The 19697-nt window shown below is 45.3% G+C and overlaps 7 protein-coding genes across 7 annotated transcripts; 3 read left to right on the top strand and 4 right to left on the bottom strand.

Annotated features, from left to right (window-relative positions):
- Positions 1–334: 334 nt before the first annotated feature.
- On the bottom strand, positions 335–855 carry LOC142830366 (histone H3). Its single transcript, XM_075934724.1, has one exon. It carries the CDS (start codon positions 803–805, stop codon positions 395–397), a length of 411 nt encoding a protein of 136 aa, XP_075790839.1. The 5' UTR covers positions 806–855; the 3' UTR covers positions 335–394.
- Positions 856–1141: 286 nt separating this feature from the next.
- On the bottom strand, positions 1142–2077 carry LOC102446769 (histone H2B 8). The gene has a single exon (XM_006125892.4). It carries the CDS (start codon positions 2010–2012, stop codon positions 1632–1634), a length of 381 nt encoding a protein of 126 aa, XP_006125954.1. The 5' UTR covers positions 2013–2077; the 3' UTR covers positions 1142–1631.
- A 199-nt stretch (positions 2078–2276) lies between these two features.
- On the top strand, positions 2277–2893 carry LOC102447009 (histone H2A.J). Its single transcript, XM_075934718.1, has one exon. It carries the CDS (start codon positions 2349–2351, stop codon positions 2736–2738), a length of 390 nt encoding a protein of 129 aa, XP_075790833.1. The 5' UTR covers positions 2277–2348; the 3' UTR covers positions 2739–2893.
- A 6408-nt stretch (positions 2894–9301) lies between these two features.
- On the top strand, positions 9302–9874 carry LOC142830363 (histone H4-like). Its single transcript, XM_075934708.1, has one exon. It carries the CDS (start codon positions 9420–9422, stop codon positions 9807–9809), a length of 390 nt encoding a protein of 129 aa, XP_075790823.1. The 5' UTR covers positions 9302–9419; the 3' UTR covers positions 9810–9874.
- A 378-nt stretch (positions 9875–10252) lies between these two features.
- LOC102447677 (histone H3) lies at positions 10253–10752 on the bottom strand. The gene has a single exon (XM_075934702.1). The coding sequence runs from the start codon at positions 10699–10701 to the stop codon at positions 10291–10293; it is 411 nt and encodes a 136-aa protein (XP_075790817.1). The 5' UTR covers positions 10702–10752; the 3' UTR covers positions 10253–10290.
- Positions 10753–15542: 4790 nt separating this feature from the next.
- Positions 15543–16046, top strand: LOC102446055 (histone H3). Its single transcript, XM_014574983.2, has one exon. The coding sequence runs from the start codon at positions 15592–15594 to the stop codon at positions 16000–16002; it is 411 nt and encodes a 136-aa protein (XP_014430469.2). The 5' UTR covers positions 15543–15591; the 3' UTR covers positions 16003–16046.
- Positions 16047–16418: 372 nt separating this feature from the next.
- Positions 16419–17000, bottom strand: H4C16 (H4 histone 16). The gene has a single exon (XM_075934695.1). The coding sequence runs from the start codon at positions 16871–16873 to the stop codon at positions 16484–16486; it is 390 nt and encodes a 129-aa protein (XP_075790810.1). The 5' UTR covers positions 16874–17000; the 3' UTR covers positions 16419–16483.
- Positions 17001–19697: the final 2697 nt, after the last annotated feature.

The raw sequence follows: 19697 nt of genomic DNA, 5'->3' as shown, positions 1-19697 counted from the left end.
TTTAAGCTTCTCTTTGCTTTATGAAGCTAGAAAATTTTAAAATGCTGTGGATGTTACGTTGTTATAGTTCACTTACCAACACACAAGTTTTCACCGAAAATATGAGGAGTCACGAAAGCAACTTGCAAGTTTTGATTATTCCTTCCGTCATGTCAAAAAATACCAGGCCTTTCTGGAGTAACAAACCAATATTTATGGATAAAAGTCAAGTTTACTACTAGGCATTTTTCTGCCCATAAAACTTGCAACTAGAATGCCTACTCTTTAGTAGATCGCATTTTTTGTAACCTTTAGCAATGCAAGCAGAAATACAGCACCTTTCAGTGTGAACTTGGTGGCTCTTAAAAGAGCCTTTGGATTTTTGACGGTTGCATGACGTGCTTACTAGAAACTTTTAAGCTCTCTCCCCACGGATGCGACGGGCTAACTGAATGTCCTTAGGCATGATGGTGACTCTCTTTGCGTGAATTGCACACAAGTTGGTGTCCTCAAAAAGCCCAACCAAATATGCCTCGCTAGCCTCCTGCAGGGCCATAACAGCCGAGCTCTGGAAGCGCAAGTCGGTCTTGAAGTCCTGGGCGATTTCTCGCACCAGGCGCTGGAAGGGCAGCTTGCGGATCAGCAGCTCGGTAGATTTCTGGTAGCGGCGGATTTCTCGCAGGGCGACGGTACCGGGGCGATACCGATGAGGCTTTTTCACTCCCCCAGTGGCAGGCGCGCTCTTCCGAGCAGCTTTAGTGGCCAGCTGCTTACGGGGGGCTTTACCCCCAGTAGATTTGCGAGCCGTTTGCTTTGTCCTAGCCATCTTCCTTAACTAAGAACAAAACCCTGCTCTCAGACAAGACGTTCAGCATCAAAACCCGGCATTTATATCCAAAGTCTCCCTCCTGATTGGCTGAAGGAAAAAGGCAAATACCATTGGATAATTTAAAATATTTGAAGAACCCGCGCTCTACCGGGAGAGCAAGAACGAATTCTTCCCGCCTTCTTTCTGCTTATACAGTCTCAGCAGCTCGCGCCCTCCCATCATCTCATTTCGCGGAACACGCGCGCCCTCTAGCGCCCATTGCTTCGATTCCTTTCCTAGTAATTTAATCAAGCGTTATTTTAAATGACTGATTTTTCTCTTTAAACCCTTTCCTCGCCGCTTGAAAATTTACGACCTTTCTCCTTCACATGCCCACAAAATAAGCAATTGATCCAGAATTAGTAAAAACGAAAACTTAGTTGTGATGTTTAATACAGAAGTTTATTACCCATTAGTTTTTACTTCCCTGAAAACCAAGCTATATACATCTCAACACGGTATTGCTTAAGTAAAACCCCCCGACAAGGTGCTTTAAATACCAAACTAGCCGATTTACGTTTTATTCTAATACCTACACGTACGAATTGATACTTTCTGTTCAAAGTATTTGATTTTGCAGACGGGGATTTAGACTTCCAATATTAAGTGTAAATTTCTCAATAAATTAGGATATAATCTGGATTTTTGGGAGAATGTTCCTTTGCAGTAACTTTTAAGATCACACTTACCGCATTCAGGAAAGAGAGACAAGTGATATGAGCTCTTTTATTGAAAGTGTGGGTGGCTCTTAAAAGAGCCTTTGGGTTATATGTTCTGTAACAATCTACTTAGAGCTAGTATATTTGGTCACAGCCTTAGTGCCCTCAGACACAGCATGCTTCGCCAACTCGCCTGGCAGCAGTAGTCTCACAGCAGTCTGAATCTCCCGAGAAGTGATGGTTGAACGCTTGTTGTAATGCGCTAAACGAGACGCCTCCCCTGCAATACGCTCGAAAATATCGTTCACAAAGGAATTCATAATGCCCATAGCCTTAGAGGAAATGCCAGTGTCCGGATGAACTTGCTTCAGCACTTTGTACACGTAGATGGAGTAACTTTCCTTTCTCGTCTTCCTGCGTTTTTTGTCTCCCTTCTTCTGGGTCTTAGTAACAGCTTTCTTAGACCCCTTCTTAGGTGCTGGAGCGGATTTTGCCGGCTCAGGCATTTTGAGTTTTGTTGCTTTCTCTAAAAGACAGAAACAACGTAAGTACAATGGCGGACATCCCCCTTATTTATAGGGCCCATATGCAAATGAGATGATTGTAGTCGTACATTTTTATTGGGCCTTAGATAAAGGAACGTCACACACGAAAGACTCCGCACCTAATTGGTCAAAATAAAATCCTCATCGCCATTGGTTGGAAATACAATGAAAATTTTCAACCAATCGTGAGTCAGTGTCTGTGCCACAATGAAGGGATAAAAAGGCAGGATTCGGGCGGCGTGTTATTCTAGTCTTGATCTTTTTGAAGCCTATTACTTTTTGTAGTCAGGGGGCATAATGTCAGGTCGAGGAAAGCAGGGAGGTAAAGTGAGAGCAAAAGCTAAATCTCGTTCTTCACGAGCTGGGCTTCAGTTCCCTGTAGGCCGTGTGCATCGTCTTCTTCGAAAAGGTAATTATGCTGAGCGCGTGGGGGCTGGCGCGCCAGTGTACATGGCTGCTGTGCTTGAATATCTGACCGCTGAAATTTTGGAGTTGGCTGGTAACGCAGCACGAGACAACAAGAAAACCAGGATCATTCCCCGTCACCTACAACTCGCCATCCGTAACGATGAGGAGCTCAACAAACTGCTGGGGAAAGTCACGATCGCTCAAGGTGGTGTTCTGCCCAACATCCAGGCTGTACTACTGCCTAAGAAAACCGAGAGCCATAAGGCGAAGAGCAAGTAAAAATAACAGTATTCTCAATTAACCCAAAGGCTCTTTTCAGAGCCACTCACAGTATCGGGAAAAGAGTTGAGTTTCTAATATATCTTGCCTACTTCTTAAAACTTACCATGCTTTTCAAACGTGGGGGAGAAGCAAAATAAAGCCTCATTAACCAATCCATGTAAAAGGCAGGCTTTTTAAATTATCCTATTGTTGTGAAGGGCAGACCCATTATTCATGAGCTATTATTAGAATGAGGGAGAGTTGTAAATGACAAATTCTCATCCTTTACATTACTGGGATAAAAAGCACTTGCCCCATCATTCAGATTTTTTAAATTGTTTCAGATAGATTGAATTAGCTTCCAACTAATACACTTGTTCAATGCATTGTTGTGAAAGTGAAATAGACCAAATCCTCTCAAAACCATTGAGTTTCAGCTCCTTCAGGAATGGGATTGGGGGCAGGGAGGCTCTTAAGACCTACTAGGGTTGTTTGCATGAGACAGCTTCACTTCTTGGGTACTGCCTTCTTCGCTTTTCCTGCTTTTGGTTTGGTTGGCTTAGACTTGGAAGCTTTGGGCCTCTCCGCCTTAGCTTTAGCCAGGCTCTTAGCTGCCTTCTTGGACTTGGTAGGTTTAAACTTGTTTGGCCTCTTGGCCACCTTTTTGACTGCGGAAGCCACTGGTTTCTTTGCTTTTTTTCAGGCTTTTTCATGGTAACAGCATTTTTAGGCTTCTTAGTAGTGCTGGCAAGTTGCTTAGCAGCTAGTTTCTTAGATTTTGTTACTGGCTTCTTGGGTGCCTTCTCCTTGCTCTCACCTGGTTCTTGCTGAGTTTGAAGGAATCAGAGGAGACATTTCCTTTAATGTACACCAAAATTTTCCTTTGTTCACCAGACTCAACCACACCTTAATATGACTATTCTCTTAATTATAGCCACGAGCTGCCAAAGCTGTCTTCAGAGCTGCTCAAGAGAGTCCTTTACGCTCCTTGGAAGCCAATAAATTTGGTCACACTGAGGCCGGCTGGGCTTTCCACCCTCCTACTGTTTGCCTTTTTAGCTGGAGCAGAAGCAACTAGAGCTGTAACTAGACAGTTACAGATATGGTGAAACAAGTTTCAAAACGGGGGAAAAGTGAACTAGTATGATGCCTGTTATTTATAGGGAGGAGTCACTGTCTGATTTGAGTGCTAAAGAACCCGCCCATCTGCAAACTAGAAAAGGCTCTTTCCTGTCTCCTTTTGTGTTTCTTTGGCATCAATTAAGTATGTTTGCCATCAAATTATCCATTTTCTCAGCCAAATGAAGCTGAAACAGAATATTTTCATCCTTTAATGTTTCATACAAAAGTAATATAATTACATTAAATAAAAAATTATAAACTTTTAATATTTAACCTAGATGGACCTTGAGTGAGGAAAAAACCTGTTTTCCTTTGTAAATGAAAAAAAGTCCCTTTTCAGAAAATCAAAAAAAGTAATGCTTTTTTATGGTCTTTTTTTTCTATTGGGAAAGAAAGTGAGTAATTGTGTCTAAGTTCATTATAAAACTATTTCAAACAAAGAGGTATGTAGTACTCCCAGTAAATAAACTGCAGGCAGGTTGAACAAGGTATATACCTCCAACCTTAAAGAAGTATTATTGTTTTGTTTTTAACATTTGAATTATCATTGGGACCACACAGGAGCTGTATTTTTAAATAAACATAAGGTAATAACCTTGTTAGCACTAGCCCAAGCTCGCATATAATGTGAGAGTTGAAACATTAGAGATTACAACTCAATTAGTATCCGAGGCTTAATTCAGAATCAATGAGAAACAACACTTCTATGAATTCTGTATAAAGTATTGATTAAAATTCAATCTCTCTCTCTACTAAAGAGCAGCCTGGCTCTTTGGTTGTTGGGTAGGAAGGGCTTTGTCTTTTTTTGTTGGGTTTCCCTCTACCTTGATAATAATGGATGGTCCTTAAGATTCCTTGCTGGTTTCAAAGCTATTCTGCTGGTCTGAGACAGCAGGGAATTTGAAATGTTAATTCTGATTGACAATTTGAAAAGCCCGCGTTTTGAAATGGAAGGTATAGAATTCCCCGATTAGGTTAGCGTGGTCAGACTGGTTTCACCCACCGAAAGAAGTGCTGCAGTACCTTCAGGGATTTTTAAATCTACATTTAGACATCTCTGATTTTCACCACTGCTTAATAAATTCCTTAACGTATTTTCAGTCACATCTGTTTTTAATGAAGTTTATTTGATATCTTTTATTTTTCAAATGATAAATGGAATACTGTAGACAAAAACCTGATCTTACACAGCACAATTTACATTATAGTTTTCAGATTGTCATTCGGTAACAATAAAGCATGTTTCCAGTGAATACAAAGACTCCATTTGTTTCTAAACAACTTTGGTCAGTGGACAGATTCTCTCTCTCCTGAACTGGAGGATCATTTTCATAGTTGACTTACATTTATTTATTTGTTGATTCCAATGGTCAGATTAACCAGCACTGAATAAGAAATTCCTTCAGTACTAAGCAGAAACAAATCATGAGAACATTATGCACCCACTATTCAAATAATTTATCATTTATTTTCATAATGATTTGTGGCATGCTGTTTTTTTAATTAAAATGATGTTTTTCACTAGTTTATTACTAAGAGGAAAAAGACTAACTAAAAGTCTTTTTCTTTATACCCTTGTTTAAAATAAGAAATCTCTTATTTTAGAGTCTAGGTTCTAAGACCATAAGGGACCATTATGGTCATCTATTTCATGTCATGCATAATACAGACCACTGAATTTTCCCAAATAATCCCTTAGCCAGAGAATATTTTTAGAAAAAAAAATCCAATATAAAAAACTCAGGAGCAGCCATACTGGATTAGACCACAGGTCCATTTAACCCAGTATCCTGTCTTCAGACAGTAGACAATGCCAGGTGCCCCAAAGGTAATGGACAGAACAGGTGATCAACAAGTGATCCATCTTCTGTCACACATTCCCAGCTTCTGGCAAATAGAGGCTAGGGACAACATCTCTGCCCATCCTGATTAATAGCCACTGCTGTACCTATCCCCCATGAACTTCTCTACATCTTTTTGTACCCAGTTATAGTCTTGGCCGCCTCAGCATCCTCTGTCAAGGAGTTCCAAAGCTGACTCGCATTATGTGAAAAATAAATCTTTTGTTTGTTTTAAACCTCCTCCCTATGAATACCTATTACCTGGCACCCCAAGCTTCTGGTCACAGAGACCAGGGAGCTCCAGCTTCAGTGGCAGCCAGGGAGCTCTGCAGTTACCTGGTATGAGGGCCAGTGCTGGAGCTCTGCATACTGTCTCCAGCAGTAAAGAGGCACCAGATTAAGCCTACAATTCCCTTCTCCCCACACTGCTGCTTTTAGAGGGAAGGGGAAGTCAAAGCAGTGTAGTCACTTGTGTGCAGGGAGAGAGAAACTCAGGCTATGTCTACACTGGAAAGATTTGGCAACAAAAGTGCTGTCGACATGCAAAAGTCACCAAAAGCTAAAACTAACCAAAACTGCTTTTCTGCCATATTGTCACTCCCCCATCAACAGAATGAGGAAAGCAATGTCAGTATGCATCCTGCAGTGGCTGGCATCACTTTCGGTTGCTAAGCACTATGGAAATGTGTAATGTAATGCTAGGCATTTTGGAAGCGTGTAACCTGTCCTGTTCAGCTACCTCTTTGCTTCCCAGCCCTCCCAAGGCTTCCGGACTACTTTTGTACCACTTGTGAACTTCAACATCTGCTTTGCGAAATCATGGATCCCAGACTCTCATGTTGTGTTCAACGTGCTTAGAACAGGAGTGGGGAACATATGATGTGGGGGCAAGATCCAATTAATCTATGCCCTCCCCCCACCACAGTATCAAAGAGCTGGTGCTCCAGCTCTGCAGCCCCCCTCCAGGAGTGCTGACTCTCCACTCTAGGGCTATGTCTATACTCACGGCTTCTTGCGCAAGTCATATGCAAATTAGGTTAAGCGTGGAATATTGCCGAACCTAATTTGCATACATAATGAGCCACCATTTTTTTCAGAAGAGGCTCTTGCGCAAGAAGGAGTGTCTACACTGCCCCTTCTTCTGCAAGAAAAACCCTCTTGCACAATGCCGTTCTTCCTGTCAAGTAATAGGTGTAATGGCGTTGCGCAAGAGGGTTTTTCTTGCGCAAAAAAGGGCAGTGTAGATGCTCTTTCTTGCCCAAGAGCCTCTTCTGAAAAAAATGGTGGCTCATTAGGTATGCAAATGAGGCTCGGCAATATTCCACACTTAGCCTCATTTGCATATTACACACGCAAGAAGCAGAGAGTGTAGACATAGCTTAGGGGTGGAGGGATGAGCTCTTTCTCCCTCTCATCCTGGCTGGGGAAATGGCAGCACAGCAAAGCACTGCCTGGAGCCATTTTGCCTGCTACTCTGATTGGCCATGACCCATAGCCAAAAGGAACAAGGTGGGGGGAGGAACTGAGGCGGTAGGGACATGGAGCCATGTGCATCCCTGGGAAGCTGTGGCAGGTAAGCATCCCCATCACCCAGTCACTGTATTCCCCCGCCATCCCTTTCCTGAATCCCCCTCCTGCACAGACCCCCATGCCCTCCTCCTATACCTCCTTCCCACCTAGACTTTTCATCCCCACTTTCTTCCTGCACCCTACCTCCTGCCCAGACCCCACCCCATCCCCAGTCTGCTCCTGCACTATATTTCCTACCCAGACTCCCACCCCCAATCCTCAGCTCATTCCTGCCAATAGTGATGAATTGGAAAAGTGGGGGAAATCCAAACAAACAAAACCAATCTCCAGCAAAAAAAAAGGAAAGGAAAAAGAAAAGTAAAACAGTGTTGAATTTCATGACTGACTTTGAGAAAACCTTTATCACTTGTGGTCTGCAGAGATCAGCAAACCAAAAAAAACTTACTATAAAGTTCCTTAACTGCCCCGTGTGTGAAGAAATATACATAATTACATATTTTACAGCAGACTTCTCTATTTTCCTCTGTATGTTAGTGCACGTAATCTAGCCTCTTCAAAATCACAAACTTAGTGTCCATATTACAAGCTAAAGGAAAAGCTACCAATCTCCCTCTAAGACTTCTGCAACTGCTTTGGATGCGTCTATGCAGCAGCATTATTTTGGAATAATGGATGTTATTCTGAAATAATGCGAGCGTCTACACAGCAATTCCGTTCTTTCGAAATAATGGACGGCTTATTCTGACTTCTGTAAACCTCATTCCATGAGGAATAATGCCTATTCTGAAATAGCTATTTTGAAATAGCTGTAGTGTGGACCCTCCTCTACTGCTATTTTGAACTAGCTCCTCCCCAGGGCCATTCAAAGTCATTACACCCTAGTGGTTCCTGGGGCTCTAAATCAAGGTAGCATCCTCAGGACTATCTTCGAAGCTTTCCCATAGGGTACGTCTAGACTATCACGTTTTGTCAACGGAAGTTTTGTCGACAGATACTGTCGACAAAACTTCCGTCGACAAAGAGCGTCCAGACACATTGAGTTCTGTCGACAAAACAAGCTGCTTTGTCGACAGAACTCCGTAGTCTGGACACAACGTTACAGGCAATAACACCTTCTGTCGACAGAAGGTGTTATGCCTCGTAAAATGAGGTATACCAGCGTCAACAAAACTGCTGAGTTCTGTCGACGTTATGTCGAAAGAACTCAGCGGTAGTGTAGACGCTGGTATAGTTTTGTCGACAAAAGTCCACTTTTGTCGACAAAACTAGGTAGTCTAGACACACCCATAGTGTAGACATGCTATTGTAAAATAAACTATTTTGGAGTATTCCTTCCGGAGTAACTTATTCCGAAATAAGTGTACAGTGTAGATGTACCCTTTGTGAAATAGGAGAGGAGTCTGTTTTTTTAGTATACTTCGGTCATCTGAAGAAGTGGGTTCTGCCCAGGAAAACTCATGATACCAGGTACGTGTTTTGTTAGTCTTTAAAGTGCTACCAGACTATTTATTGGCGTTGAAGTTTTTTCCTGTTACAGAGTAACTCCGCAACCCCGCTGAAGCTTTTGATTTCCGAGGGTCTGTTTTAAGTGACCATTCAAATCCGTGGTCAGACGCAGCAGCAGCGACATCGTTCACGTTAGGCGAGAAGAAAGAAAACAATCAGGAGCAAGGGGAGGGAATCCGAGTGCCCATCCTCCCGGTTTTTGGCCGAAGCACATGTTAAACCCTCCTTTCCTTTGTACAAGCTTTGGAAAATGGCGGCGGCGGGGGCGGGGGAGCAGAGAAAGGAGCAGGGAGTGAGGAAGGGAGGCGTGCGTGAGGGAACCTGATTGGCCGTATTTTGCCGCAGATTCCTACTTGAAACGAAGCCACACAATGGCAGCCGCGTTATCGTAAGATTTGTCGAAAGGGAAAATATTCCAAAAACAGATAGAAAAGGTGACGTAAAGAGATTCCTAATCTAGCCATCTGCACGCTGAAGGAGAGGCCCACCAGCGTCAGGAGAGGCGGGCTTCCAAAGGAGCCCCCATGCTTCGTGCCAGCGCTTCACCCCGAGTCGCCTAAACCCCCCGCGCCAGTCCCTTTTAGTAAGCAAGCTAGTTTTGCGAGCCTTGCGCCGCCCCGGCAGTCAGAGGCATGGACAGCGAAGAGCGGGGGAGGGGAGACGGTACAAATAACCCGCCCTTTTCCCTCTGCGGTTCTCAATGAGGTCGGACTTCAGGCAATATACGGAGACGATTACCCGGCATCGCCATGCAGCTGTGACTGAAAAGCTAGCGAGCATGTCTGGCCGTGGCAAGGGAGGTAAAGGTCTCGGGAAAGGAGGCGCTAAGCGCCATAGGAAGGTATTGAGAGATAACATCCAGGGTATTACGAAGCCAGCTATCCGCCGTTTGGCGCGCCGTGGGGGCGTGAAGCGCATTTCGGGTCTCATTTACGAGGAGACTCGGGGAGTGCTGAAGGTTTTCCTGGAGAACGTGATTCGAGATGCTGTTACTTACACCGAGCACGCGAAGCGGAAGACGGTGACTGCTATGGACGTGGTTTATGCATTGAAGCGCCAAGGCCGTACTCTGTACGGATTCGGAGGCTAAGCCTGGCAGTCATTCTTAGGGAGAAGAAAAGAAAAAACTAACCCAAAGGCTCTTTTCAGAGCCACCCACGCTTTCATAAAAAGGAGCTGCTGTTGCTGTAATGGTTTGGGGTCTGGCCAAAGCCTTCGTTACATTAGTAGACGACGGCTGTTCAAATTAGCTCGGGTGCCGGATGGTAGCTTCTCACACGGAGAAATACTTTGCTTTGCGTTCTATACAGCGCATTATCGCTAAGACTTAAGTGAAAACCCAACACTCCTCTCCTCTCCCCCCAAAATAAAAGCGCATTTCTAAAGGCTTCTCAGTTTTAAGTTTGCGGGAGCGCATCCGGACTGCGGGGTGGAAAGGGGAAAACAACAGTGGGGTGTTTTTGCCCGATAGTAGCGTGTACCTAAGGAAGCGGAAATACAGCTCTTTTCCGTGTAAATGTGGTGGCTCTTAAAAGAGCCTTTGTGTTTTAAATGGTTGCAAGATAAGGGCTTTAAGCTCTTTCCCCTCGGATGCGTCGGGCCAACTGGATGTCTTTAGGCATTATAGTAACTCTCTTAGCGTGAATGGCGCACAGGTTGGTATCTTCAAAGAGACCAACCAGATATGCCTCGCTAGCCTCCTGCAGGGCCATAACAGCCGAGCTCTGGAAGCGCAAGTCGGTCTTGAAGTCCTGGGCGATTTCTCGCACCAGGCGCTGGAAGGGCAGCTTGCGGATCAGCAGCTCGGTAGATTTCTGGTAGCGGCGGATTTCTCGCAGGGCGACGGTACCGGGGCGATACCGATGAGGCTTTTTCACTCCCCCGGTGGCAGGCGCGCTCTTCCGAGCAGCTTTAGTGGCCAGCTGCTTACGGGGGGCTTTGCCACCGGTGGACTTACGGGCGGTCTGCTTGGTCCTGGCCATTCTGCGCGATGGCGGCTCTTAACTCCGAGAACTAGAAAGAAAATGAATCGAGGCGGTTGGTCTGACCGCTCTTTATAGCCAAACTCTGCATCATGATTGGATGAGGAGGAGACGGCAGCTCCCATTGGACTTTTCAAAATTGTTTAAAAAGACCGCCTTCTTCGCCGAAAGCATTGGTTCTAGTCATCATCGTTTTTTCTTTAATCCTTGCGACTTAACTTCGACTGAATTCACTGTTGCCGATGATAACTTTTTTTAGGTGCTATTATAATACTGTTATGATTCTTTGAGAGGTTCAGCTTTTGGTATTGCTGTTTTATAGCCGGGACGCTATTCCAGAAAAAAACGAGCAGATGAGGCATTGGATAAAAGTTCACCCACCGGTGAGAAGGTGGATGTAGAGAAGTATTTATTATGTATCTGGCGTTGGTCAGGATTTTAACTGAAGCAATGGGGGGGAGGGGCAGAGACTAAATAAAAATGTACATGCTTTATTTTAATTTTTGTGGTTTTGGAAAATGAAGACTGGAGTGTAAGGGGGTAAGGTAAGGAGGGGGAGGATAGGATAGAGGATTGGGAAGTGTGGGTGGGGGAGCTCAAGGCAGGGGGAAGTGGAGGTCTCAGTACAGAGAGCTAGGAGGTGTATGGGGGGGTTACTAGTGTCTTTTATGTTGATGACTGTGGTACTGCTCTGGCAGGAGCTGCACCCATGGGGCTGTGGTAGCATTCCCTGGCCAGGAGCTCCTCCTGGGGATGGGATGTGGGGGGTAGTCCAGGTATGTGTGCTTGTTGGGTGAGGGCTGGTTGGGACTCTGCAGGTGGGTCCTGGCTGGCTGCTGTTCCAGCCTGTCTGCACCCTCAGGCCTATAACTGCTCAGGGGAAGAGGGGGCTTGCTTGGGATAGTACCCCTTCCTCCATCATGTAGCCTGTTGGTGAAGCTCTCTGTACCTTGGCCCTGGCCTCCAGCTCCCTCCCCCATCTTGCAGCTGGTCTTGGGGGGAGGGATAGTGCTTCGGGGGCTATCCACCTCCAACCAGCTCCTTCCATCCTGTGGACTGTTGGGGAGGACACTCCAGGGGATTAGCCAGGCACCATTGGCTACCCCCAGACTTCAATGCCCCCTCCCCCAGCCTGCAGACTGTCTGGGGGGGGGGCTGGGCTCTGACTACCCATGGTCTCCAGTGGCTCCCCCTTATGGCTTGCAGGTTGTTGCAGGAGCGTGGCCCCCTTCCAGCAGCTGTACTGCCCTCCCCATGGAGGTGGGGGCAAGTTTTGGATTTAAGGCAGGTGGGTGACTCACACAGTCTGGTGGCAGGCAAGATAGTTGAGTCCCCACCCTGCTGGTCACTCTCTGGCTATATCTACACTGGCAGGTTCTTGCGCAAGAACCCGCAGAGCATCCACACAGCCCACCTGCTCTTGCGCAAGATTTACAGTAAAGCGTGGGAAGAGAGGTCTTCTTGCACAAGAGCTATGCTCTTTTCTAACAAGTGTAAGCCCTCTTGCGCAAGAGGGCAGTGTAGACACACGGCAGGGGTTTCTTGCCCAAGAAAGCCCTATGACTAAAATGGCCATCAGAGCTTTCTTGTATAAGAGCGTCCATACTGTCATGGATGGTCTTGCGCAAAAGCACATGGCCGTGTGGACGTGTTCTCTGCTCCAGATGCTAATTAACCCAGGCCTGCTCACACCAAATTAGTCATTATCAGACCAATTTTAGTAATGAATCCTATTGACATCCAAAATTCTGAAACTGCCTACTTGCATTGTGAGTTCCTTCAAGGAACATCACCATAACCAGGTGTGATCAGTCTCTATTGTCTCACCTCTGTTTACCCATAAATAAATCCAGTGTTCTCCAATCCCTATAAAAACTATCCTTGCCCAAGAGACACTGTTTTAATACCTGGATTTAAACTGCATCAGTTCCACTGAGACTTCATAACCAGTCTGATTCTGCTGGGGGCTTTGCTCTGCTTGTCTCCTGCCCTCTGGACCCCCCGGATTCCCATCACCATCTGGGAACTCTGATCAGTGTTCCATGAAGTGGTGAGGTCTCTCTCTCTCTCTTTCTCCCTTCCCCCCACCCTCCACTACCTCTCTCTAAGCATAGCCTCCTGACCCTGCCCTATGTAAACTGTTATATGGTTAGCTAGGCCTAACACTTGTAATCAGTTTCAATTTATATTTAATATTGTAACTGTTTTGTGAGTTTGGCTCTCTCTCGCTCTCTCTATATATATATTCACTACCCAGAAATAAATAACTTAATAACTTTCATTGTTAAGCTGATTGCTTCTCCCTCTTTCTCTTTCACTTATTCTTCCTCAATGGGTGTTGTTTTAGCTTCCCCATTTGCTCTGCAACAACTATTCTTGTACCCAAGCTAAAGATCCCTCTAGTGCCCAAAATCCTGTGGGGTTTGTTCATTGTGTGGTTTATCAGTGAATGACTGTGGTGTGAAAGTGGGGATAGGAAGGTGCTGAACCTGGGGGTCAGTATATGAGGATGGCAGATTAAAGTGCTGTTAAATCCAGACCACTGAGTCCAAAGGCACACGAGGGTGCAGTGTGGCATTGCTGATAAACCCAGCCTGTTGAGTCCAGGGACATATAAGGGGTCAGCTTGTGAGTGTTGATTACCCAGTCCTCTCAGGAGTGCTTTGTTAGTGGGTGTGAGTGTCCATGTGTTGCTAAGGTAGGAAAAACCCTGTCCTGAGGAACCTAGTTCCTGCAGGAGAGCTCTAGTGGGAGGGGGAATTGCAGCAGGGAATTTCAGCTCCATATGAAAGCACAAACAGGACACTGATACAATGATTAATCTTCCCCTGCCCCATAAGAGTAACCCTAATAAATGAGCATACCCCAGAGCATTGGGCAAATCTGGTAACACTAGCCTCAGCTCCATCTCTTTCCCAAACTTGGAAGGGTGGGCAGTTAGTACTGGTACTCAGGCTTCCACTCACAGACTCTGACCCAAGAGCGCTGGCCACTGCACATAGACAGGACATGCAGACACTCTCCATCCTGATGAGATTATAGCAGAGGTACCAATTGGAAGGGCAGTGGGAATGGGATTGTAGCACTAGTATGAATCTGAATTATTAATAATCACCTTCTGTGCTGCCTGCACTATCATTAAAAAAAAGCTCTCAGATACAACGTACTTGCCAGCCTAGGGAATCTTCACCCTCCAGTGAAAGTCCCACTCCCACCCCAGGCATTGACCCCATGACCTTATGTCCACATGGGCAGAGACCCTGGAGACCCCTTCCCCAGAGAATGAGAGGATGAGTTGATGACAATCAAGCAGACACTAAATTCATATTCGGGGAACTGAACGTAAGAATGGCCATACTGGGTGAGACCAAAGGTCCATCTAGCCCAGTATCTTGTCTGTCAATACCAGAGGGAGGGAACACAGTAGGTAATCCTCATGAAATCCCTCTCCCGTCACCCATTAACAGATAAACAGAGGCTAGGGACACCATTCCTACCAGTCCTAGTTATAGCTATTGATGGACCTAACCTCCATGAATCTATCTAGCTCTTTTCTGAACTCTGTTGAAATCCTAGTCTTCACAACATTTGGCAAGGAGTTCCACAGGTTGACTGTGTGCTGAGTGCAGAAAAACATCCTTTTGTTTGTTTTAAACCTTCTGCCTACAAATTTAATTTGGTAATCCCTAGTTCTTATATTGTGGGAATAAATAAATACCTTTTCCTTATTCACTTTTTCCACACCAGTCATGATTTTATAAACCTCTATTATGGTCCTCCCTTAGTCTCCTCTTTTCTAAACTGAAAAGTCCAAATCTTTTTAATCTCTCTTCATATGGGACCCTTTCCAAACCCCTAATAATTTTTGTTGCCCTTTTCTGAATCTTTTCCAATGCCAATATATCTTTTTTGAGATGAAGTGACCACATCTGTACACAGTATTCAAGATGTGGGCATACCATGGTTTTATATAGAGGCAATAAAATAGTCTCTGTCTTATTCTCAATCCATTTATTAATGATTCCTAACAGTCTATTTGCTTTTTTGACTGCTGCTGCACATTAAATGGATGTTTTCAGAGAACTATCCACAATAACTCCAAGTCACTGGGCTCACACACTGCAGCTGCTTTTTATCCCTTTAGTCACTGACCTACCGCTTGGCACAGCACAGACACAGGACAACTCATGGTCTGAACCGAACCCTAAAGCCAGAAATTCACTGCTGTGAATAATGGATCTCAAACACACATCCCCTTTTTTACTGAGCACCTGTTTACTGAATGGTGGGGAGGAGAAAGGATTTAAGTATTTTGAATTTAAAAAAAAATAAAAAAAAACCCAAATAGTCTAGCAGCACCTTAAAGACAAACAAAATATGTAGATGAAATCATGAGTTTTGCTGAGTACATCTGAAGAAGTGGGTTATACCCACTTTCGATCTACATGTTTTCTTAGTCTTAAAGGTACTGCTAGACTATTCGTTGTTTTTTTTAAATTCCAATTACAGCCCAAGTGGGCTACACCTTGGAATGGTTGATTATTTTCCAAGTGGAAAGAAACCGAACGAACCACGGCAGTTAACAAGTGTTTTGGGAAAAATGGAAAGGTTGGCGCTGCAAATAATGATCCAGAAAGTATGTTACGAGAAAGGCAATTCTGTGACAATAACACACAAAAAACTAATCGCTTCCGGGACTATTAGCTACTGGAACCAATGCTTTCGGCGAAGAAGGCGGTCTTTTTAAACAATTTTGAAAAGTCCAATGGGAGCTGCCGTCTCCTCCTCATCCAATCATGATGCAGAGTTTGGCTATAAAGAGCGGTCAGACCAACCGCCTCGATTCATTTTCTTTCTAGTTCTCGGAGTTAAGAGCCGCCATCGCGCAGAATGGCCAGGACCAAGCAGACCGCCCGTAAGTCCACCGGTGGCAAAGCCCCCCGTAAGCAGCTGGCCACTAAAGCTGCTCGGAAGAGCGCGCCTGCCACCGGGGGAGTGAAAAAGCCTCATCGGTATCGCCCCGGTACCGTCGCCCTGCGAGAAATCCGCCGCTACCAGAAATCTACCGAGCTGCTGATCCGCAAGCTGCCCTTCCAGCGCCTGGTGCGAGAAATCGCCCAGGACTTCAAGACCGACTTGCGCTTCCAGAGCTCGGCTGTTATGGCCCTGCAGGAGGCTAGCGAGGCATATCTGGTTGGTCTCTTTGAAGATACCAACCTGTGCGCCATTCACGCTAAGAGAGTTACTATAATGCCTAAAGACATCCAGTTGGCCCGACGCATCCGAGGGGAAAGAGCTTAAAGCCCTTATCTTGCAACCATTTAAAACACAAAGGCTCTTTTAAGAGCCACCACATTTACACGGAAAAGAGCTGTATTTCCGCTTCCTTAGGTACACGCTACTATCGGGCAAAAACACCCCACTGTTGTTTTCCCCTTTCCACCCCGCAGTCCGGATGCGCTCCCGCAAACTTAAAACTGAGAAGCCTTTAGAAATGCGCTTTTATTTTGGGGGGAGAGGAGAGGAGTGTTGGGTTTTCACTTAAGTCTTAGCGATAATGCGCTGTATAGAACGCAAAGCAAAGTATTTCTCCGTGTGAGAAGCTACCATCCGGCACCCGAGCTAATTTGAACAGCCGTCGTCTACTAATGTAACGAAGGCTTTGGCCAGACCCCAAACCATTACAGCAACAGCAGCTCCTTTTTATGAAAGCGTGGGTGGCTCTGAAAAGAGCCTTTGGGTTAGTTTTTTCTTTTCTTCTCCCTAAGAATGACTGCCAGGCTTAGCCTCCGAATCCGTACAGAGTACGGCCTTGGCGCTTCAATGCATAAACCACGTCCATAGCAGTCACCGTCTTCCGCTTCGCGTGCTCGGTGTAAGTAACAGCATCTCGAATCACGTTCTCCAGGAAAACCTTCAGCACTCCCCGAGTCTCCTCGTAAATGAGACCCGAAATGCGCTTCACGCCCCCACGGCGCGCCAAACGGCGGATAGCTGGCTTCGTAATACCCTGGATGTTATCTCTCAATACCTTCCTATGGCGCTTAGCGCCTCCTTTCCCGAGACCTTTACCTCCCTTGCCACGGCCAGACATGCTCGCTAGCTTTTCAGTCACAGCTGCATGGCGATGCCGGGTAATCGTCTCCGTATATTGCCTGAAGTCCGACCTCATTGAGAACCGCAGAGGGAAAAGGGCGGGTTATTTGTACCGTCTCCCCTCCCCCGCTCTTCGCTGTCCATGCCTCTGACTGCCGGGGCGGCGCAAGGCTCGCAAAACTAGCTTGCTTACTAAAAGGGACTGGCGCGGGGGGTTTAGGCGACTCGGGGTGAAGCGCTGGCACGAAGCATGGGGGCTCCTTTGGAAGCCCGCCTCTCCTGACGCTGGTGGGCCTCTCCTTCAGCGTGCAGATGGCTAGATTAGGAATCTCTTTACGTCACCTTTTCTATCTGTTTTTGGAATATTTTCCCTTTCGACAAATCTTACGATAACGCGGCTGCCATTGTGTGGCTTCGTTTCAAGTAGGAATCTGCGGCAAAATACGGCCAATCAGGTTCCCTCACGCACGCCTCCCTTCCTCACTCCCTGCTCCTTTCTCTGCTCCCCCGCCCCCGCCGCCGCCATTTTCCAAAGCTTGTACAAAGGAAAGGAGGGTTTAACATGTGCTTCGGCCAAAAACCGGGAGCATGGGCACTCGGATTCCCTCCCCTTGCTCCTGATTGTTTTCTTTCTTCTCGCCTAACGTGAACGATGTCGCTGCTGCTGCTGCGTCTGACCACGGATTTGAATGGTCACTGAAAACAGACCCTCGGAAATCAAAAGCTTCAGAGGGGTTGCGGAGTTACTCTGTAACAGGAAAAAACTTCAACGCCAATAAATAGTCTAGTAGCACTTTAAAGACTAACAAAACACGTACCTGGTATCATGAGTTTTCCTGGGCAGAACCCACTTCTTCTGATGACCGAAGTATACTAAGAAACAGACTCCTCTCCTATTTCACAAAGGGTACATCTACACTGCACACTTATTTCGGAATAAGTTACTCCAGAAGGAATACTCCAAAATAGTTTATTTTACAATAGCATGTCTACACTATGGGTGTGTCTAGACTACCTAGTTTTGTCGACAAAAGTGGACTTTTGTCGACAAAACTATACCAGCGTCTACACTACTGCCTCATTTTACGAGGCATAACACCTTCTGTCGACAAGAACTCTGTCGACAGAAGGTGTTATTGCCTGTAACGTTGTGTCCAGACTACGGAGTTCTGTCGACAAAGCAGCTTGTTTTGTCGACAGAACTCAATGTGTCTGGACGCTCTTTGTTGGCGGAAGTTTTGTCGACAGTATCTGTCGACAAAACTTCCGTCGACAAAACGCGGTAGTCTAGACGTACCCTATGGGAAAGCTTCAAAGATAGTCCTGAGGATGCTACCTTGATTTAGAGCCCCAGGAACCACTAGGGTGTAATGACTTTGAATGGCCCTGGGGAGGAGCTAGTTCAAAATAGCAGTAGAGGAGGGTCCACACTACAGCTATTTCAAAATAGCTATTTCAGAATAGGCATTATTCCTCATGGAATGAGGTTTACAGAAGTCAGAATAAGCCGTCCATTATTTCGAAAGAACGGAATTGCTGTGTAGACGCTCGCATTATTTCAGAATAACATCCATTATTCCAAAATAATGCTGCTGCATAGACGCATCCAAAGCAGTTGCAGAAGTCTTAGAGGGAGATTGGTAGCTTTTCTTTCATTTTTTAATGTGGACACAAAGTTTGTCTGATTTTGAAGAGGCTAGATTTTTAGTTACTTGCACTAACATACAGAGGAAAATAGAGAAATCTGCTGTAAAATATGTAATCTATGTATATTTCTTTATACACAGGGCAGTTAAGGAACTTTAGAGTAAGTATTCTTTGGTTTGCTGATCTCTGCACACCACAAGTGATAAAGGTTTTCTCAAAGTCAATCATGAAATTCGACAGTTTTACTTTTTTTTTCCTTTTCTTGCTGGAGATTGGTTTTGTTTGATTGCATCTTCCCTTCCCTCCTGCCCGTCCACCGGCAATTCGTTCATTTGGTTTGTTTACTGCTGGAGAGAAAACAATGACATGTATATGGGTTTTAACTTTGATTAAAATTACCTCCAGGTTTCTTATGGAGAATTAAACCACCTCTGTCACTAGCACTTCAATGATCCTTTTATCAGTTCTTGGGCCTCTCACTGTGCAGGGAGCCCAATAACGTTAGGAAGATATTTGGGCCTTCTCCTACTGGCATTCTTCTGTCATTCAGGGAGTAAATTGAGCGTGGTTCTCAAACCACAGCTAGCACCACCATCAAGTGTATTAGCAGGATTAGTCCCATAGGATAGTACATGACTCCTTCCCCTCCCCGTAAAGCTTGCTGTGCATGCTTCATGCTAGGAAGAGGAGTCTGTCACTTCCACAGTTTAAGACAGGAGATACACTAAGACCTGGTATCCTGCCTTTGAAAATCATTCCACCTGTGAAAGTGATGTGTTGCGGCCTACCCAGAATATGTCAAATGAGTACCAGTTTAATTGTAAGTGGAAAGGAAAGGCAGCATTGTCAGATACAGGAGATAAAAATAAAAACAAAATTTGATTGGTTCACCAACAATAACCCTGCTTTTAGGGAAGTAAGTACCTCACACAGCAGTATGCAACAAAAGTGCTGATTACCCCAAAATGAGCAGACGAAAGTTTTTTGTAAGGACAGAATGAGACAACAAAAATCTAACGTCAGCAATTGTCAGGCGAGTGGAGGAGTACCAAAATACCGAAACAGGGTATATAAGGTTGGTTGAAACAGACCAAGAGCGGACAGGTTGCGAACCCCAAAAGCCAGGTCTGATCAACCAGGTCTCCCTCCCCGGCGCTGAATCTTGCTGCCGCACATAAGCTCCGAAAGGAGAACAAATAAGCTCCGAAAGGGGAACAAACACCTGTTGCAACAAAAAATCCAAAGAAAGGAAA

This window comes from Pelodiscus sinensis, chromosome 1, assembly GCF_049634645.1.
Source record: "Pelodiscus sinensis isolate JC-2024 chromosome 1, ASM4963464v1, whole genome shotgun sequence".
NCBI lineage: Eukaryota > Metazoa > Chordata > Testudines > Trionychidae > Pelodiscus > Pelodiscus sinensis.
The sequence above is the reverse complement of the archived record's forward strand: the minus strand, read 5'-3'. Positions and strand labels throughout refer to the sequence as shown.

Excerpts from the sequence above, each read along its gene's own strand:
- LOC102447009 (XM_075934718.1), top strand. The coding sequence starts at position 2,349 with ATGTCAGGTCGAGGAAAGCAGGGAGGTAAAGTGAGAGCAAAAGCTAAA.
- LOC142830366 (XM_075934724.1), bottom strand. The coding sequence starts at position 805 with ATGGCTAGGACAAAGCAAACGGCTCGCAAATCTACTGGGGGTAAAGCC.
- LOC102446769 (XM_006125892.4), bottom strand. The coding sequence starts at position 2,012 with ATGCCTGAGCCGGCAAAATCCGCTCCAGCACCTAAGAAGGGGTCTAAG.
- LOC102447677 (XM_075934702.1), bottom strand. The coding sequence starts at position 10,701 with ATGGCCAGGACCAAGCAGACCGCCCGTAAGTCCACCGGTGGCAAAGCC.
- LOC142830363 (XM_075934708.1), top strand. The coding sequence starts at position 9,420 with ATGAGGTCGGACTTCAGGCAATATACGGAGACGATTACCCGGCATCGC.
- LOC102446055 (XM_014574983.2), top strand. The coding sequence starts at position 15,592 with ATGGCCAGGACCAAGCAGACCGCCCGTAAGTCCACCGGTGGCAAAGCC.
- H4C16 (XM_075934695.1), bottom strand. The coding sequence starts at position 16,873 with ATGAGGTCGGACTTCAGGCAATATACGGAGACGATTACCCGGCATCGC.